This window comes from Rhineura floridana, chromosome 8 (assembly GCF_030035675.1).
Source record: "Rhineura floridana isolate rRhiFlo1 chromosome 8, rRhiFlo1.hap2, whole genome shotgun sequence".
Lineage (NCBI taxonomy): Eukaryota > Metazoa > Chordata > Lepidosauria > Squamata > Rhineuridae > Rhineura > Rhineura floridana.
Window position 1 is genome coordinate 112,099,538 of NC_084487.1, and position 19,035 is coordinate 112,118,572.

At 40.7% G+C, this 19,035-nt stretch overlaps 2 protein-coding genes across 3 annotated transcripts in view; one reads left to right on the forward strand and one right to left on the reverse strand.

Moving 5' to 3' along the window:
• Positions 1 to 19,035, forward strand: part of FBXL13 (F-box and leucine rich repeat protein 13) — a 177,871-nt gene that overhangs the window by 121,261 nt on the left and 37,575 nt on the right. For both annotated transcript variants that reach the window (XM_061582083.1, XM_061582084.1), the window contains 2 exons: positions 3,891 to 3,991; positions 17,221 to 17,350. In XM_061582083.1, the coding sequence (XP_061438067.1) occupies positions 3,891 to 3,991; positions 17,221 to 17,350 (231 nt within the window). The remainder of the gene's footprint in view (positions 1 to 3,890; positions 3,992 to 17,220; positions 17,351 to 19,035) is intronic.
• Positions 16,991 to 19,035, reverse strand: part of FAM185A (family with sequence similarity 185 member A) — a 104,663-nt gene continuing 102,618 nt past the window's right edge. The window contains exons 8-9 of the mRNA XM_061582089.1: positions 18,378 to 18,434; positions 16,991 to 17,747 (exon numbers count right to left, since the gene is read on the reverse strand). Of these exons, the coding sequence (XP_061438073.1) occupies positions 17,569 to 17,747; positions 18,378 to 18,434 (236 nt within the window). The 3' untranslated portion in view covers positions 16,991 to 17,568. The remainder of the gene's footprint in view (positions 17,748 to 18,377; positions 18,435 to 19,035) is intronic.

Below are 19,035 nucleotides of genomic sequence, written 5' to 3' on the forward strand. Positions count from 1 at the left end.
ACTTCCTCGAGCTGCACCAACTGAAACTCATCCAATAACAAAGGACAAGGCTGTGTTCTGGACACTTCAATGGATTCATCTGTCATAACATGGAAGTCTAAGTCCCGACGGATGCATGCAATCTTGTCCTGGAAGTGCTCCGCAAACTCGTTGCAGCAGGCTTCAGATGTCTCTTTAGTATCATGAGGGCCGGAATGTAAAAGTCCACGTACCACCCTAAAAAGCTCCGCTGGGCGGCAAAGAGATGATCTAATGGTGGCAGCAAAGTAAGACTTTTTTGCCGCCCTAACCGCCTTTACATACAACTTAGTGGAAGCACTTACCAAAGCATGACTACATCTGTCAGGAGTTCGCCTCCACCTGCACTCTAGCCTCCTTCTCTCTTGCTTCATCACTCTCAGCTCCGGGGTATACCACGGTGCTGTATGAGTTCTGCACTGAAGGGGGCGCACGGGAGCGATCGTGTCAATGGCCCGGGTCATCTCCGTATTCCACAGGTCGACCAAGGCCTCGACAGGAGCGCCAGTACTATCAGCCGGAAAAACTCCCAGAGCCCTCTGGAAAGTTGTAGGATCCATAAGCCTCCGGGAGCAGACCAACTTAATAGGTCCCCCACCTCTGCAGAGGGAAAGGGCTGTCGTGAGTCTAAAACTCAGCAAGCGGTGATCTGTCCATGACAATGGAGTAGATGAAAAATACCCCACCAAGACAACAAAAAGTGGGAACAATGGGGCAATTCTGCCCTCTCTGAATCTTATCAGTGCAGTAACAGCACAAATTACTAATCTACATGATGAATTAGTGAAGAAAAGGGAGGCTAGCTTCAAAACTCTGGAAGACAGGACTAATAGTCTTATACAGAGAATGGTAGTTACCAAAAAAACAGCTACTAAAGTGATGGACCTCAGACTGCGCCATGATGCTTACATCAGGCAATTGGCCCATGGTCATAAAGAGTTGGCTGGACAATCAGGAGAACCATGGGTGCCACAAGTATATCCAAATCCATGGGAGAGGATAGCTTGCTTAATTGATTGGTGGAAGGAACTAGTCCCAGAGATTGAGATGCCCAAATTGGACATAGAGCAGGCACAAAGAAGCTTGGGCCCTTGCCCAAATGAGAAGCACCATGCTGGGTATTGTAATCATCTTTCACAATTTTGCAATTAAAGATGCTCTGACCCAAAGCCCTTAGGTTTCCCCTCATATTCTATTGCGCCTTTGGTCCTATCTTATTTCTTCAAGATTTGAGCGCTGAAATGCTTTGCTGGCATAAGATGTTTAAACTTGTGACTGATTTACTGAGGGAGGCAAACACCAAATACAAATGGGGTTTCTCATTCACTCTAATAACTGAAGTGGATGGCATGGTATGCAAAGCTTCCACGAAGAAGTATATGGCGCATATCCTTACCCACCTGAACCTGTCTATCCCTTGGGGCAAAGAAGAATTAGATGTGGAAGATCTGTGGGATATTACTACTCCCTGGGATGACAGGCAACAGACACATGCACTACAGAAAAGAAATCAGTCCAACAGGGGTCCGGCTATGTCTCCACCATGCACTCCTAGGTTTATGAGATATACCAGCATTAAGAGGAAATTGCACTCCACCTTCAAATTAGGATGAGTTGCTATATTGTCAATTTGAGAGACACCAAGAGTGATTTGTTTAATTTTGCTAAACCGGTCTCATTGGATCAAGGAAAGGGCAGGTGGAATATACCCTGCCCTCTTATTTTCTTCTTACTATCTGTGCACTTGCGTGTTGTAAATGGAATTACATTATTTTTAAAAAAAACTGTCTCCGGAAAGTGTGATAAGAGCAAATTACAAAAAGCTCACTAATGTATTGAATTAAGAAATCAAGTTGCCAGAAAATGATCTATGGCTTAGATCCTAACTACCTTTGCATGAACAGAACAGAGGTCATGCTAATTGAGTCAGGCTTTCCTGCTCACCCAACCCCTTCTGTCTGGAGCCCCTACACTCCCTGAAAATCTGGTCCTGAAAGTTGATGGGCCCTTGGGAATGGTGTGGGATGTGATGTTGGAATGTGTAGATAGAGGGGAACTTCACAGAAATCTCCCCTTCCCTTTGTGTGAACAGAAAATCAAGTTATAATCCAAGACTATGTATTCTTGTGTACATTCTCAAGAAGATATGTTACTGGCAGTTGTCTTATTATAATCAATTGCCATACAATCAACTTAATGAGACAGAATGAATACCAAACATGAAGTTATATCAATTATCTTATGTAGCAATACCCATTTATCAGCTGTAATTTTTCCACTACTGCAGTTCAGGGATGGGGCAGGGGAAGTGGGCAGGCACAGATTGTCCAATTCAAGGCAGCCCATATAACTGGCAGGCACTTCCCTTCTTACATTTCTTATTTCTTACATAAGCAATAACTTTTCTAAAACACCACAAATGGAAAAATTAACCCCCAAATTAATAAAGTTGCTTTTTATTAATTTATTCTAAATTTTGTAATATTTTTCACCATGTTTGTTGTATTATATCTATCTCCCCTGTTTTATATTTTGATGACCCATAGTTTTAAGCAGGTCTTTTGAATTCACTGGGAAAAATAAGCATGTGGACAAACATTTTGCTTATAACTGCTTAACTGCTGTTAGCTCATTAACACTGCAGTCCTATACACATGTACCTGAGAATGAGCCCCACTGAATGTAATGGGACTTACATTTGAGTAAACATGCATAAGATTGCTCTGTAACCTTTTTGTATATAGGATAGAATTCATGATCTTCATGTATTTTGCAAACTATCCAGCTGAAGGCAGTTTGTAACTTACTTACCATCTTTGCTATTAGAGAGAAATAAATGGAATGTTCATAATCAGCTTTATATATAGTGAAATCAGTATCATTTCACGTTTATATGAATTGGAAAATACATTCTTTGAGAGCATAATTATGAATTGAAATTATTAGAACTGTGTATAGCCCCCCCTTAATCAGGGGAGACATCAGGCTGACCCGCTTTGGGCTGACCTGGGGACCATCACTCTTTCCCCAGATCTGGTGCTAAATAAGTTCAGAAGGTGGTACGAATTTTTAATTAGGGTTTTAAAACTCTAATTAAACATATCGCTGGGAGAGAGGCAGGAGAAGGAGACCTTGTGTCTCCTTCTCCCCACCCAACCGAGTTGGGGGTCAGTTCTGCAAGGTGCTACAATGCCTGCCCAGCGGAGGCATTGATTGGGAGGAGGCACTGCAGCACCCTGCAGAATCAAGCCCTTCATTGAACAGCTGTTGAGCAGAGGAGTTGATCTGTACAGGTGATACTCCGCAAATGGGTTTCCTAAAGGAAAGCCACTTGCAGAGTATCACCTCCACCCTGCAGAATTACCCCCTTGATTCTGCAGGGCGCAGGTAATGCTTTGCAAGTGACTTTCTGATGTTGATTGCACTAGTCAGTTATTTAGGAATGGAAAGGAAATAACTGAAGGCCCCTCTCCCCAGTCATGAACACTATAAAAGCTGATAGGTAAACACATGCAGTCCTCTGTTATGCATGAAGATCAATGGGCAGGAGATCATTACATTCTTCAGTTATTTATATATGTATTCCAGAACAATGTGGCTAATTGCAGGGTGACAACCGCAATTTAAAGAGTCCATTTTGAAAACCAAGAAGCTATTTATTCCACCAAAAAGATTCCAGTTATCTTATATGTTGTATTATGCCCAGAATGTGGTTATAATAAATTTGGCATGTAATAATGATATTTGGGATTACCAGATTTCTAGATGTTGAAGTATAGTATGAACTGAAAAAATGCTTCTGATATAGAGCCATATTATCTACTTTTTGAAAAATGAAACAAATTTCATTTATGTTTCTCTTTATTGAACAGGATGAACTAATGAGGCTTGTAACAGAAGGTTGCCCTGCTCTCCTTTACTTAAATTTATCTCACACAGATATTACAAATGGAACACTAAGACTTCTGTCAAGGTAAAACATGTTCATTTATAATAAATTTTGAATTTTAGTGTAAGAGTAGGAGACAGACTTGTGGTATATCCATGTTTGAAAAATTCCTCTGGATTCCACCTTTATAAAGATTAGCCAACATACATAACTATTATATGGAAACAAGTATTACTTTTTGCTCTATAGAGTACATCAAGCATCCCGAAACATTTTGGACCAAGGGACACATCTGGAAATCTAAGGAACTGTTGTGAACACCATACAAAAAATCACAGAAGAAAAGCTATTGGTGCTCAGAACCCCATCCCCCCAAACAGGGAAACCACAATAACCCCCCCAAAAGATGCAAAGAAACAGGAAGCACCTCCCCCCTGCAAAAGGCACCCTCTCTTAGCAACCCAATTTTTTAAAAATTAAAATTTGGGAGGGGCAGATGGCCTTGGTAGACACCAAGAGTGGTATCTGAGGATGCTGTGGTGCCCATGGACACCATGTGTGGAACTCCAGGAGTACCTTACATAGTTCATATATTCCTACAACTCTGTTTAGCATGTAACTAATAATCAATGATACCCCATTTTACAATGCGGAGGTTAGGCTCCAAATGATTTACCCAAGACAATCCAATGAATTCTTGACTAAGTAGTGGTGGCTTGTGCTCCCCCACAAAGTAGTAGAGCCTAAATCTCCACTTCCAGTCCACCTACCTATATGTTCCATTTCCAAGCTCCTTCCACTGTCCAATTCCATCTGATAGTTTCTTGCTTTGTAAACAAAATTGTTAAAAGCTGCTGTGACTGTTATTCAACTGTTTACAAAATATTCAACTGTTAATATTCAACTGTTTACAAAAATAGATACCATCTTATCAGGAGGTCCATTCTGCACAACATAGGAAATGGACCATTAGTGTTCCAGCACCTACCCTGTGGGATTCCCTCCCCTTAAATATTAGACAGGCGCCATCTCTGTTATCTTTTTGGTGCCTATTGAAGACATTCCTCTTTCAACAAGCCTTTTAAGTTGAGACCTATCCCAGTCTACGTCTGTGTTGGAATTGCTTTTTAATATGTTCTTAAACCTTCTTTTTAAAAAGGTTTTTAATCGTCAAAGATGTTTTGAAAGCTTCTTTAAGAAACATTTTTAAAGATGTTTTGTTTTAATGTGTTTTAAAGTGTGCTTTTATGATGTTTTAAAGTTTTTAGTGCTTTTGTTTGCCGCCCTGGGCTACTGCCGGGAGGAAAGGCGGGATATCAATCAAATAATAAATCAGTCAATGAAAATGTACCTGATTATAATTTGACATTTCAGGAGTGGAGAAGAAATGGAACACACTTGTATGTATAGCATATAATTGGTAATTTCACAATACTAGATATATTTGAGAAACATAAATTATAAAGAATTTGTGAGTGACAACATTTGTCTTGAGACATTTTAAAGGTGTGATGCCCTAGAATATGTACAGATGAGAATTGCCTTGCTAGATCTGATCAAAGGTCAAATAATCCTGTATCTTAGGCTGTTTCAGGGAGCACTGCCTAGACAAGAAATAAAAGTGTCTCTGCTGTCTTTCCAATGTTTTTTTTTTTTTAATCTAGTGGTAGAAATAGTCAAGTAGCAGTGACCTTGCTGCAGGGAGGTTATTGCTGTGATTCCACTCCACTGAGTGCACCACTCCTATCTCTAACCATGATATAACATTGGTGTGGTATCTATATTTCATACATTAAAAAAAACAGATTAAGGTGGAAGCAGGATGGAATAGGCTTACTAATAGACATATGTGAAATTGACACAGAACAGAAATATACTGATTCATCTATCCCTAAAGTACACCATACTGTATATGCATTACCCACTCTTGAAGGTTACTTCAAGATGCAGAAGAGCCAGCATTACTCAATCACTTAGGAAAATGTACATAGTTAACATAAGAACTTATTCATGTTGAACATGGTGACATTAATAATAACTTTAAATTCTGGCATAATGGAAAAACAGGACAAGCATTACTGTTTGCCATGGAACATAAACTACATCAGGATCGAAAAAGTGCCACCTCTGGTGGATGATTGTTGGGATAAACAAAACGAGCTTTGTACATCTGTGCTCCAGTGTTCCAAAGACTTGGAGCCTGACTGAGGAGAGTGAAAACCACTCACACACAAAATCTATGCAACTATATCTGTTCAGTGACCATCTGAACTATATCGACTGTGTTAATGTTGCTTCCTCCCTGCTAAAACAAGATCAGCACAGCACGTCTTCTTTCTATTATTTGGGCTGATTGCAGGTGTAGCCACCACTCACCATATGCTCAGAGGCACATTGTACCAAATTCTTCCAAGCTACACAGCTAGTGGATTGGACTGTGAAACACCAAATGGTGTTTGCATTTTGACAAATTTGTAAGGCAGTACAATATCTCAGAGAGGAGGTCAGGTCTCCTGCTCCCCTGGTGCATTCACTATAGCTGCCCAATTTCCCTGCTTTTTAAAGTTTGATAGAAATATCTGTGGGCTATAGGTACATTCTTAAACCGCAAGGTTTTTTGCCTATTAGTGAATTTTCCTGCTTTTTAATCCGGGAGGTAAGAAATGGGATCCTGTGCAAGTTTGCTGAGAATGGATTGATCATTTGCATGCTTATTGAGTTCAGTGGGATTTACTCCCCTGCAATCATGCTTAGGATAGGTGAAACTGACCACAGAGGATGGGAAGGGGAGGAGGAGGAGGAGGGAGGGGAGGAAAAGCAAAGGGGATGACTGGGATGGGAGCAGACAGGAGGGGGGGAGGAGAAGGACAGGTTTGATCATTTGCATGTTTATTGAGTTCAGTGCAATTTACTCCCATGCAGTCATGCTTAGGATAGGTAAAACTGACCAGGGGGGAGGGGGAGGGAGGGCTGGAGTGGGCAGGGGAGGGGAGGAGGAAGGGAGAGGAGAGGGGAAGGAGGGGGAAAGCAGGTCTGATCATTTGCATGCTTATTGAGTTCAATGGGATTTCCTCCTATGCAATCATGGTTAGAATAGGAAAAACTGACCATAGGGGAGGAGGAAGGGGAGGGGGGAGGGGGAAGGAGGGAAGGGGAGGGGCAAAGGAAGGGGGAAGGAAGGGGCAAGAGGGAGGGGATAGGAGGGTGGGTTTGATCATTTGCATACTTTTTGAGTTCAGTGGGATTTATTTCTGTGCAATCATGTTTGAAAATGGAAATGGACTGCCTTCATGTCAACCAGACTTATGGTGACCCTTTGAATACCCTGAAAAAGGAATTCATGATAAATGGTGTTCAGAGGTGGTTTTACCATTGCCTTCCTCTGAGGCTGAGAGGCAGTGACTGGCCCAAGGTCACCCAGTGAGCTTCATGGCTGTGTGGGAATTTGAACGCTGGTCTCTCAGGTCATAGTTCAACACTGACCTGGGGGAAGGGCAGGGAGGAGGAGAGGGAGGGGGAGGAGATTGAATGGGTGGGCCCTGGGCAGAGGGGAAGCCCCTTTCCTTTCCAAAAGGAAAACATTATGAACAGTATCATTGCTTTTCAGCATTTCTCCCACCTTTTTATTCTACATCAGGCACATGTAGCCTCCCACCCAAATGTAAACCAAAGCTGTCCCTGGCCACATCCACACCAGACCTTTATTTCATTTTGGACAGTCATGGCTTCTCTCAAAGAATCCTGGGAAGTGTAGTTACTGAAGGGTGCTGAGAGTTGCTATGAGACGCCCTGTTCCCCTCACACACCTACAGTCAGAGTGGCTGACTGTTAAACCAGTCTGGCCAGTGAGGCTCTGCCAGTGGAATAGGAATCTCCTCTCAGCACCCTTCACAAACTACACTTCCCAGGATTCTTTGAGGGAAGCCATGACTGTCTCAAGTGAAATCAAAGTCTGGTGTGGCTGTGGCCCCCTGGTTAGGCAAGCCAAGCAGCTGTGAGTCTGGCTTTTAGAACACTGACAGTTGGTTCTTACTGAGCATGCCTGATGTTTTAATTGGGTTCAAGCCAATAGTTCTTAATTAAAAATCAGCCAGGCATTTTTTAACTTTTAAACTGCAGCAGATGAAGGTCAGAGTATGGGGCAAGGTCAGTATTAGCATTACAGGTACTCCGTGAACATGGCTGATTTTAATGAATTTCAACAGATTATGAGAAAAAGGTCCAAAAGGGGTCTGGGTTTTTTCTCTCTTTTTAGACTTTGAACTCTCTATTCTCTCTGACTGTTTTGTGTGTCGCCCTACTGTACTTCCATCCCCATTCTCCTGTAACCAATTGGATGACATTACATCCAATGCAAATTAAGAGTAGCTCAGGAGGAATGCTGGGGTTGAAAGGCTTCAAGAGCCCTAGTGAAAAACAGCAAGAGAAATTTATGACCTATTGTCATTCTAGAGCTAACTTACTTGCAGGGAAGCAGAGTTGGAGGAGTGAGGAGAGAGATGGGGAATGCCAGCATCTTAGGTCGCTTGCAGGGAGTTAAGGGGAGCCTGGAAAGCAAGAGAGTTCTGAACAAAATGAGTTTTCAAAAGGGCTTTAATAGAGAAAAAGGAGAAAGGCACTATCCAAGCAACACTGAACTAGCCCCCATGACTGAAATCCAAGGTGCAGCCAAGTCAATGCTGCTAGCTGGTGGAGGAAAAGGCTTTGCTCATGGAGTGCTAGCAAGCAAGCAAGCAAGCATCTCTCTTCTCTTTCTTGCAAGCAAGCAAGCATCTCTCTCTCTTTCTTTATCTTTCCTGCAAGGAAGCAAATCTCAGGGCTTATACACATGGGAACATAACTTCATGCTAAAGACCCTGTTTTTACTTCCATTTTGTGTTTGCACCATCCACAGTAAGGGCTCAATGCTGGCTGCAAACACAGTGTTTTCTATTCACACTTGAGGGGAAACATCAATCATGCAGTTTCCTAAACACCACACCCTCTAATTGAACATTTCCACACCCTCTGGTTACCTGGCAACCGAGCATGCTCAGTTTGTTCTACCAATAAGTTTCATTAAAAAACATCAACCTGGAAGTGCAGTTATTTGTATTTTCACTGGTACAAGTTTGGCAATAAGGGCTCCAGATTACTAGCCAATAGAATAAACAGAAGAGATGCACACAGGTAGTTCATAGCGGGTGAGGGATGGTATACCTGGGACGCCAAAGAAATTAACACTACTTTTGTGACATTTTGGGGGATGTTATATTCACAAAGACCAGTGGATCCTGTAACAGTACATGAGTACCTGAATACAATCCAGGTAGGGCAGTTAAGAGAGAGGTGATTTGAATAGAGATGTTTCAGAGGAGGAATTGAAGGAAGCTATCAGTGCCTTAAAAACTAATAAATCACCCAGACCAGACAGGTTTATAAATTAATTTTTAAAATATTATAAAGATATTGCTTGCTTGCTGCTGCTGCTCGGCTGCACCACCACCCTCTCCCTGTTGGACTTCTGTGCTGCAGGTTGTCACACCTTGCAGGACCAGGCCTCCAGGTACTCAGCCAGCTGTTGCTGATTTTGTCCACCTGTCCCTTCCGTGGAGGGGATACATAAGCTGGCTGGCTGAGGTGGCTCCTGCTTGTAGATTCCCTGGCTTTTTGTGGGACTTGCGGATCTTGAGTTATGTGCCTGGGAGAGAGGACTCCAAGCCAAGTGGAGAGACTTGAGGGCCCCCCAATTAGTGTAGTGACAGTAGAGGGAGATATGGCGTTGTGAGGAGGACTTACCCGCAGTTTTGTTGGTTGCCCTATCAGCCAGCTCTCAGACCTCCAGATGCTGCCCCTAAACGCCACATCGGTGCATAATAAGATCTCCCTCATTCATGATTTAATTGTGGATGAGGCAGCTGATCTGGCATGTATAACCAAGACCTGGGTGGGTGAGCAGGGAGGAGTCAGTCTCTCCCAGCTATAACTTCTATTTTTGAACATATTCTTCTTGCAATGAGGAATGGGGAGAGGGGTATTGTATCTAAGTTATGCTCCATGTTTCTGGATTTTGATGGGGAAAGGATGAGTGATCTCAAAAAGCAATGGGAAGAGGATTGGGAGAATGAAATCAATGAGGCAGACTGGAGGCTCTTTTGGAATCACCCCATAATTTATACAGCATCCACTCAAATGTGTGAAACTATGATCAAGGAACCCACAGGTGGTATATTACTCCGGTGAGATTGGCACGGATGTGCTGCACAGCCTCACCCAGATGTTGGTGGAGTTGTGGCAAGCTTGGTACATATTACCACATGTGGTGGTCCTGTCTGCGGACTGAAGCTTTTTGGACTGAGGTCTTTCAGGAGATCCAGAAAATTGTGTCTCAGTCCGTGGACAGGTCCCCTCATTTGGCATTGCTTAACTTTTTTTTGTTGTTAATATGAAAATGGATGGGAATATTGACTTCCGGGAAGGGTGACTTAGCCTGTGCCTGCTTTTGAGACGGGCTCCTGCCTCAAAAGAAGCTTATTCAGATATATCAGTCAGTTTTTTCTTTTTTTTTGACTGATTAAACTTCTCCCGGGTAGGGAGAAACGAAGAGATTAACCTCAAAGCCTATTTTTGTTGGGACGACCAGATCTCATTAATTTATGGGACGAGGTCCAGCCGACGAAGGTGGGACGGATTTTTAACAGCAAGCTCTATCTGATAAAGCGAACGTTCACCTTATCTTCTAAGAGAGAACGCACTAACAGGCAAGCACCCTTCTTTCTATATTTTTCTTTTACTTGACTTAAATTGTTGCTGTTTAAAAGAGATTTGCCAGATTGATCAGTTTTTGACATCTCACTGGGGAGCCATAACTTCTCTCTGCTACGCACTAATTAATAGCTTATCTCTGTTTTTGTTGCAAAAAGCTGTCCTGGATTTGCATGCTAAAGATATACACAGAAGAGGGATTTCTATTCCAGATTTTTATTTTGAAAAATATTATACTGTTTTGAGACTACTCTCTTTTTGGTCTATTTTATTTTGACGAATCTGTTTCTTGACGATTGCCATTAATTGTTTCGATCCTGGGAACTGCATTTTGTTTACTTAACTATTGGAGAGATAAGGCTGTCTGCTCTGTTTATACTGTGATGTCACCAAGTTTGGAGTATTAACCCAATTGTTGCTGAAATAAGAAGTGGTTTTCCTATATTTTTCTTTTAAAATGGCAATTAAGAAAGTGGCTGAAAATCTGGAAATAACTATGTTTCAGAAAATAATGGATGAGATTGAGATAATGAAAATTGAATTGAGTAAAATGAAGCAGGAGATTAAAGATATAAGGGTCCCTGTGAGAGAGGTGACCCTGGAAGGGGTCCCTGTGAGAGAGGAGATCCCGGAGATTGGAACAGGGGTCCCTGTGAGAGAGGTGACCCTGGAGACTGGAATAGGGGTCCCTGTGAGAGAGGAGATCCCGGAGATTGGAACCAACGTGGAACAGGAACAAGATTTGGAGTCTATGGACTTTAGAAATAAAATCTATTGTTTGGAACTCAATGTTATCTCTGAAGAAATGAATGAAGATTCTAGAGATAAAGTTATCAATGGCATGGATAATCTTCTGGACTGGAATGATGTGATGGAGCCCAATATAGAGAAAATCTATGGAATTAACTGCAGCCATGTGACAATGGAAAAACTTTTAAGAGATGACCCAGTGTATTTTGAAAAAAAGAACAGAGATATGATTTTACAGCAGTATTTCAGCAACCTATTCAGAATGGATGGCAAGAAAATATTTGGGATAGAGGTAATCCCCATCAGACTCTTACTATATGACTATGGCTTTGACAGCAAGATTATTATGGAATACTGATAATGGAAGATTGGATATTGAAATTACTGGACTTAACAAGACTACTGAAGATGGAAGATGGAAAATGGAACTAATAGAGATAATAGAACAATGGCTACTGAAATTATTGAACCTAACAGATTCTGATGTGATGGATTAATTGAAATGTTTATTTTGACTATGGTTATGACAATAAGATTATCATAATTAGTAATGAGATGGATTAATCGATATGCTTATCTGGAAAAAAAAATTGATAGATATATTTCTTAAAGAATTGAAACCTCTCTTTGACTTTTTGTGGAAAGAATAAAGTAATGTTTATGAGATTTGATGATTAAGTAAGATAACTACTGGAGGAAAGTGATTTTATAATATGACTTAAGAGACAGGATTGTTATATATTATAGACTTATAACTGATTTGATCTTTGACAAATGGGAAGTCAATATTTTACTCTTTATTTTTTATTTTTGTTTTTTTTTTCTTTTTTTCTTTTTGTTTAACTATTTTTGATTTTGTTTTTTGTCTTTGAATGTTTTATGATTTTGTCTTGTATGTTTTATGAAAATCTGAATAAAAATTATTGGAAAAAAAAAAAGAAAATGGATGGGAATATTAAACGCCTGGTGGGCTATTTGCTTATGGCTGCCAGGCTCACCATCATGCCACATTGGAAAGATCTGCACAGTGTGACATGAGGTACTGGTACCACAAAGTTTGGTACATTGTTTTTATGGAAAAGTTAACCATAAATGCAGAGTTCGGCATGGCATTTCAAAAACTGATAATTTTGACCCGTTCATTGTGTATGTCAGTCAAAGGGAGAACAATCAGAATCCCTCCCAAATATGCCAGAATATGGAATGCTTGAACTGCCATGGTTTCATTTGTCTTTTTTCATATACTTACACACAGCCATGTTTCTATTCTTTTTGTAAGTGATGCTGTTGATGGACTTGAGTTTTTGTTTCCTATTGCCATGCTAATGATCCTTAACCCCATGGGGGATATTGGCTTTGTTGGTTTATTCTGTTTTGATTGTGTAAAACCATTCTGTCCATTGTTGACTAAATTTAAACATAAGCCCACGTAGACTGCTCTTTGATGGTGTTTCTACTACAAGTGTATAACAATCTTTGAAATGCAATAAAATGTAGAAAGAAAGAAAGTCTGTACCAGAAGGGAGAATTTGGAGGAGGTCGTCAGAAGAAACACAACCCGATCCCTATTCTCTTATCCCATATAAGAAAAATTGAAGCAGGTGTATCACTCTGCTTGATCCCAGAGCAAGGAGGAGCTGCAAGTGAGAATTCTCATGTGTAGTTCATGCATGGAATAATTCTCACATGTGGCACCCGGCTTGTGGGGGACAGCAGCAGGGCCCCCAACATCACACCTGCACCAAGCCCATAAACCCTCTGCTGCCCATGGGAGTGGGAAGGCACTCCTCGCCCAGGGCACTATTTTTTCCTAGGACCAGCCTGGCTCATGATTTGATTGACCCAAATGCAGAATGTCATATAGATAGTTGCTAAAATATGTAGCTTATTGTTTTCTGTGTCCATGCATCTGCATGTACATCAGAAAAGGGAGCTGGAGTGATTCTTGCTGTAAGTTCTAACATGACATTATCAAAAAATGTCTGATCTGTACAGTTTATACCATCATGCCATTTTTTTGTGTTCAGTAAGATTGTTTTTGTGGCCTTTTCAAATAACTCCTCAAGTTCACACAGACTTTTTTCTCTGGCCATCGCCAGTATATTATCAAATATTGGCATTTGCCTCCACAAAAATAATATACCATTTAATATAGCTATATCATCTTTAGCTTCTCAATCGTAGCTATAATGTGTTTGGATCAGTATGAGTGAACTACCTTTTTTCTTCATCATAACATAACATTTGACTTCTTGTAGTATTACTATTTAAACTTTGTAATAATTGTATTGCTTGCCAAGCTATGTTGTCTGAACTGCATTATCTTTGCGTAACCACACACTCAAAAAACAAGCAAACAGCTCAGGCTGAAAAGTTGCCTTTAAGCCACACCTCCCCCCCCAAAAAAAACTCTTAATTTTTGCAACACTTTACTGCTATTGGCAGCCCCAGTCAGCTGCAACTGTTACAACATGTTATGTTTTTTAAATTGTTATGTTACAATGTTGCAAAAGGCAAACAAAGCTCATTCAAAGTGAAGGTGGCACTTCCTTAATACCCTCACCATGAAACACTGCCACATGAATGCCAAGTGTAGGGGGTGCAGGTTGCCTGACTGTATGCCATATATGGATATAACATACTATTGCAGCATCCCTCCAAGAAAAAAAATGACCACAAATTGTTGGACTACAACTCCCATAATCCTTGACCATTGGCCATGCTGGCTAGGGCTGATGGGAGCTGGGAATCCAACAACATCTCTGAGACCATAGACTTCCATTCCTGTCCTTAAGAATATTAGATTTTGTCTAATACAAGCCAAAGCATTTGAACTTCTATGAGAAAGTTTCCCATCTCCTAATGGCAGTGGAGCCTGTTACCATTTGATGTTATCTGTTATTGTTATTATTATTATTTACTAATTGCCCACCACACATGTCTCAAGGCAAAGTACAAAATGGAATAAAAACAACTAAAACACAGAAAATAGCAGCAGATTAAAAAATATACACTCATGGCAAAGACATATTCAACCAGCTAGGAAGACTTCGTTTCTGGAAAGTCCAATAGGGGGTGCTGTTCCACAGGACAGGGGCAGCCACACTAAAAGCCCTGCTCTGAGTTACTGTGAAGCAGGCTTCTGAGATCTTTCGAAGTTGAATTTGAAGGTCTCCTGCAGACCACAGTGACCTACTGAGTATATAAGAGCTAAGGTGATATCTCAGGTAACATGGCCCTGTGCTGCATATGGCCTTGTGTGGTAGTATCAAAACCTTGAACTTGGCTCATTAGCAGACTGGCAGCCAGTGCAAATCCTGCAAGCAAGGTATTATCTGCTGGCGGTAGTTTGCCCCCCAAGCAACCAGCTGCATTGTCTGGACCAACCTCAAGAGTAACCCTGCATAGAGCATATTGCAGTCATCCAGTCTTAAGGTTACCAGTGCATGAACAACAGTGGTCAAGCTATCTGGATCCAGGAATGGCCATATCTGTCTTACCAGCCAAAGCTTCTAGCCACTGAGGACACAATGACCAGAGCTTGGAAGAGCTTAAAAAGTAATAAATTATAGTTAAAATTACATGGCCCAAACAAGTAGTAATTACCATTACAATTGCTCTGAAAGTAACTGATTACTTTACTTTTTCTCAAAGGTAATCACTACAATTACATTTCAGTTATTTTTTTTAAAAAAGCCTACAAGGTGCTGGCCTTGGCTGCTGCACATCTAAGTAGCCTAAAACAACATTAAATATAAACACACATATACAGAGGTAGTAGAATAATTCTTTTTATCCATAAGATAGCAATGGTGGTCTCTCTGCCGGTAAGGGAGGTGGGGAAGGAGTCAGAGGCCACTACTCAGATCTTTGTATATCAAACCAAGTGCAATCACCCACAGCCAGCAAGCATAATCTCTCTCACTTAACCACCTCCCAGACCCTTCCCTGCCACCAATTGACACTCACCCAAGCAAACATTTTCTCCTGAGATGCAAAAAAGTTAAAGTACTGCAAATGCAGCACAGTAGCCAGAGAGGGTGGGGGAGGCCACTTTGTGTGCCAAGTGCAAACACAGTATTCACACACACACACACAAACACGCGTTGTCATCTTTCACCTCCACAGTTCTTTATCTTCATTCTGCTGTTGCCTCCTTCTCCTTTATCCATGTTCTTGCCCTCCGACTCCTTTTTCTCTCCACTCCATTCTTCAATACTACCATCCATTTTTTAAAACAATTGTTTTCTGCACTCCACCCCTTCTCGCTCTCCACCTCGTCCCTCGTCACCTCCTACCCACCCACAGAGCATGAGGGAAGAGCGATGCTGCACAGAAGCCCAGTTTGAGACACGTGATTTTCATCCACAAATCAGAGGAGCAGAAGACTTCCTCTGCTTCCCCCCCCAGTAATGCCCAAACGTAATGCTGGAAACATTACAATTACCCCACAAAAGTAATAAAATTACTCCTAGTTCTATTACAATCAAAATGTAAAGGAATTACCCACTCGTTCCTCAAGAAAGTAATGAATTACTTCCAAGCTCCGTCAATGACAAAGCTGGATCCAGGAGTACCCCCAAATTATGCACCTGCTCCTTATGGAGAATAATCATGTACATATTGAGAATATGAACCACAGCTTGTACCTCTAAAACTGAATGGGATAGCAATAGAAAATCTTAGATGTTATCTTCTCACAGAAGTTTGTTTGCATGTTTTATCTGCATTTTTGTCTTTAAAAAAAGCAAATGTTTACTTTTTATATTACTTTCCACATTATTCTTTAAATTTAACCTTAATTGTTTTCTCTATTATTCATTAAGAACACAAGTCTTACAAGTAGAGGCCATGATGCCATACTTTTCACCATTGTGGGTGTTCCTAGCTCTTCAAATGCTTATATTTTGCTGACTTGTGAAATTGCCTTAAAATGATTTCCTAAAAAATCTGTTGCAGAACATGATGTCTACTCCTAATGATAGGTTATAATTTTCCTTCTGCAAGCTTTCATTTCTGGTAATTGTGGCCTTGCATTACCTATTTTATTTCAGCTACAGTATAATTGCATAAAATGAATAGTCTAGTATGATAATGCCTAAATATGTATTATAAGAATAGATGCAAGCAGATGTAAAGTTTCATAGTATTCATGTACCTTGTATATCCCACTTCCTTTGTCTGTCATTGGATATAGATAATAACATTTTCACATTGATAGGTAATGCAATACAATATTGTGCATGTTTACTTAGAAGTATCGTCATGCTCAATAAGCCTTGCTTCCAGGTGTAGCATGGTATTGGAACTTTAGATTGTTATGTGCGTATTTTTGGTTTTGTTAGAATAGTTGATTCAAACCCTATTGGAAACAATTACATGAGCAGGGATGGTTTAACATTATGTTTAATTCTTTTATGCTTTTAACGTCCTTTGACAGAGTTCTGGTTTTCATTTTGAACTCAAAGCATATAAGATCAATGTGAAAATGTTATAACTTTGTCCTTAGGATTGTTGAGAGTTATATATTTCTAATTTAGTATATAAATGTTTGGGTTTATGACCAAGCAAAATCATTTCCAAACCAAGTTTTATTTAAAGAGCCATGTTTATTGTACTATCTTATTCAACAATACAAAGTACACACAACAAAAAAAGCAAAGCACAACATCTTTTGTATTCAGGCAAAAGGATACAAACTCCAGTATCCACCCATGTTACTGGAAAGTTTTTTAGCTACAGTATCAAATTGCATCAGAAATCTGTACACTACGTTTTAGTAACTGATTTTTCCTCTCTCTTTTTTTAATCTGGTAAAGGGGCTTCCCTAATTTACAATGTTTAAGTCTAGCTTATTGCAGAAAATTCACAGACAAAGGCTTACAGTACCTCAGCTCTGGAAGAGGATGTCACAAACTCATCTATTTGGATATTTCAGGCTGCCTCCAGGTTTGCATTTCAATTTTCTTTTTCATTCTGTAGTGAAGTGATTTCTTTGGAGAACTGGCGGCACTCAGCTCTCATGGTATAATAAAGTAGTACAAGCACTGCAGCAAACTTTTGGGAGGTTTTAAATTACACCACAGCTGCTTAAATTTTCCTGAGGAATAGCACTATAGGCTTTTGGCTTTTTTCCAGTGGGTGTCTTAACTATAAACAACGAGTCCTTATTGCATAATGAAAGCATGCATTACTTTTGGAGGTAGACTTAAAACATGATTGTTTTGTGCTGTGTTACTTCCATATACACAATTTGAAATTCCACATCTCCAGGTCTTAACAATACTCAAGTGTCCTCTGCTGAGCAAACAACAAATAAAGTTCCTTGGCGGGGGGACAGGATTTCCTGAAAAGGAAATCAGATTGTCATTGAGCTTTCTAATATCATTTTCCTTCTTTTCTATGAATGTAGCACAGTAACACACTACCACTCTTTCACTAGGAGTTTCCATGTGTATGTGAGTGTGTGAGAGAGTGTATCTCTCTTCCCCGCCCTTGGCCCCCAGCTGCCACCAGTCATTATTTGGCAGGCTTGCATACAGATATTCTTTCACATTGCTACATATAGGCAGCTCACTGAAGTATGTGTAAGAATATGTACAATGGGGTGTATGCTATATTCTATATATGACTAAAACAGAACTTCTCATTCATAAAACAGTAACTGGAAACCATAGAGGGGTCCTACAGATGCTGCTAGGGCACACCTTAAGTCTTCCTTTATTCCCACCATTGCAAACATGGGGTTGAAATATAGAAGTAACTGGCAAAGAACTGCAAGAGATACTGCAGAGATTGGGCATCCCTTTATTCAACCCCTTCCCACTATCACCACTACCACATAAGCATCCAGAAGATGTAAATCAAGGAACGGAAGTAGGTGAATTTCCTGCAGAAGACAGAGGGTTGCCCAACTTCTGACTTTCTTTCCCAACTTCCAACCACCCTGTTTAGGACAAAGGGACTTATTCCATACCATTCTTTTTTTCTCCTCTGTCCCACCAGCAGTGGCAGGTTATTCCTTTCCATTTCCCTGCAGGGACAAGATTGAGGTCATGTGAGGCTTGGGATGGAAATTTGCACAACAAACACTTTCCTCTCCACACACAGAGAGAGGAAGAAGAATTTGCATTTGTGTTGAGTCTGAAGCAATGGCCTCAGAGATTTCTGGAACAGAAGGGAGATGAGAGTAGGATCTGGAACTCCTTAGTCTCCTGTCTACACCTGAGGCTTTTACAGTGGGCCTGTACCTCTTATTTATTAGTTCATATTTCTATTCTACCCTGAAACAAGATACCATAAACCAGCCTTTCCCAACTAGTGGGCCACCAGATGTTGTTGGACCACAACTCCCATCAGCCTCAGCCAGCATTGCCAATGGTCAGGAAAGATGGGAATTGTGGTCCAACAACATCTGGTGGCCCACTAGTTGGGAAAGGCTGCCGTAAACCAACAAAATACAAATAGAACAAATCTAAACAAAACTTAAAAGAGAGCTGTTATAGTCACCAGGATGCAGAAGATTTGGTGAAATGGGAAGGGGGAGAAATGGGGAGTGTTGAGTGGGAGAAGTTAGGCAGTGGAGGAGCAGGCTGGATGAAAGGTTGAAGTGAGGGAAATAGAGGAAAGGTAAT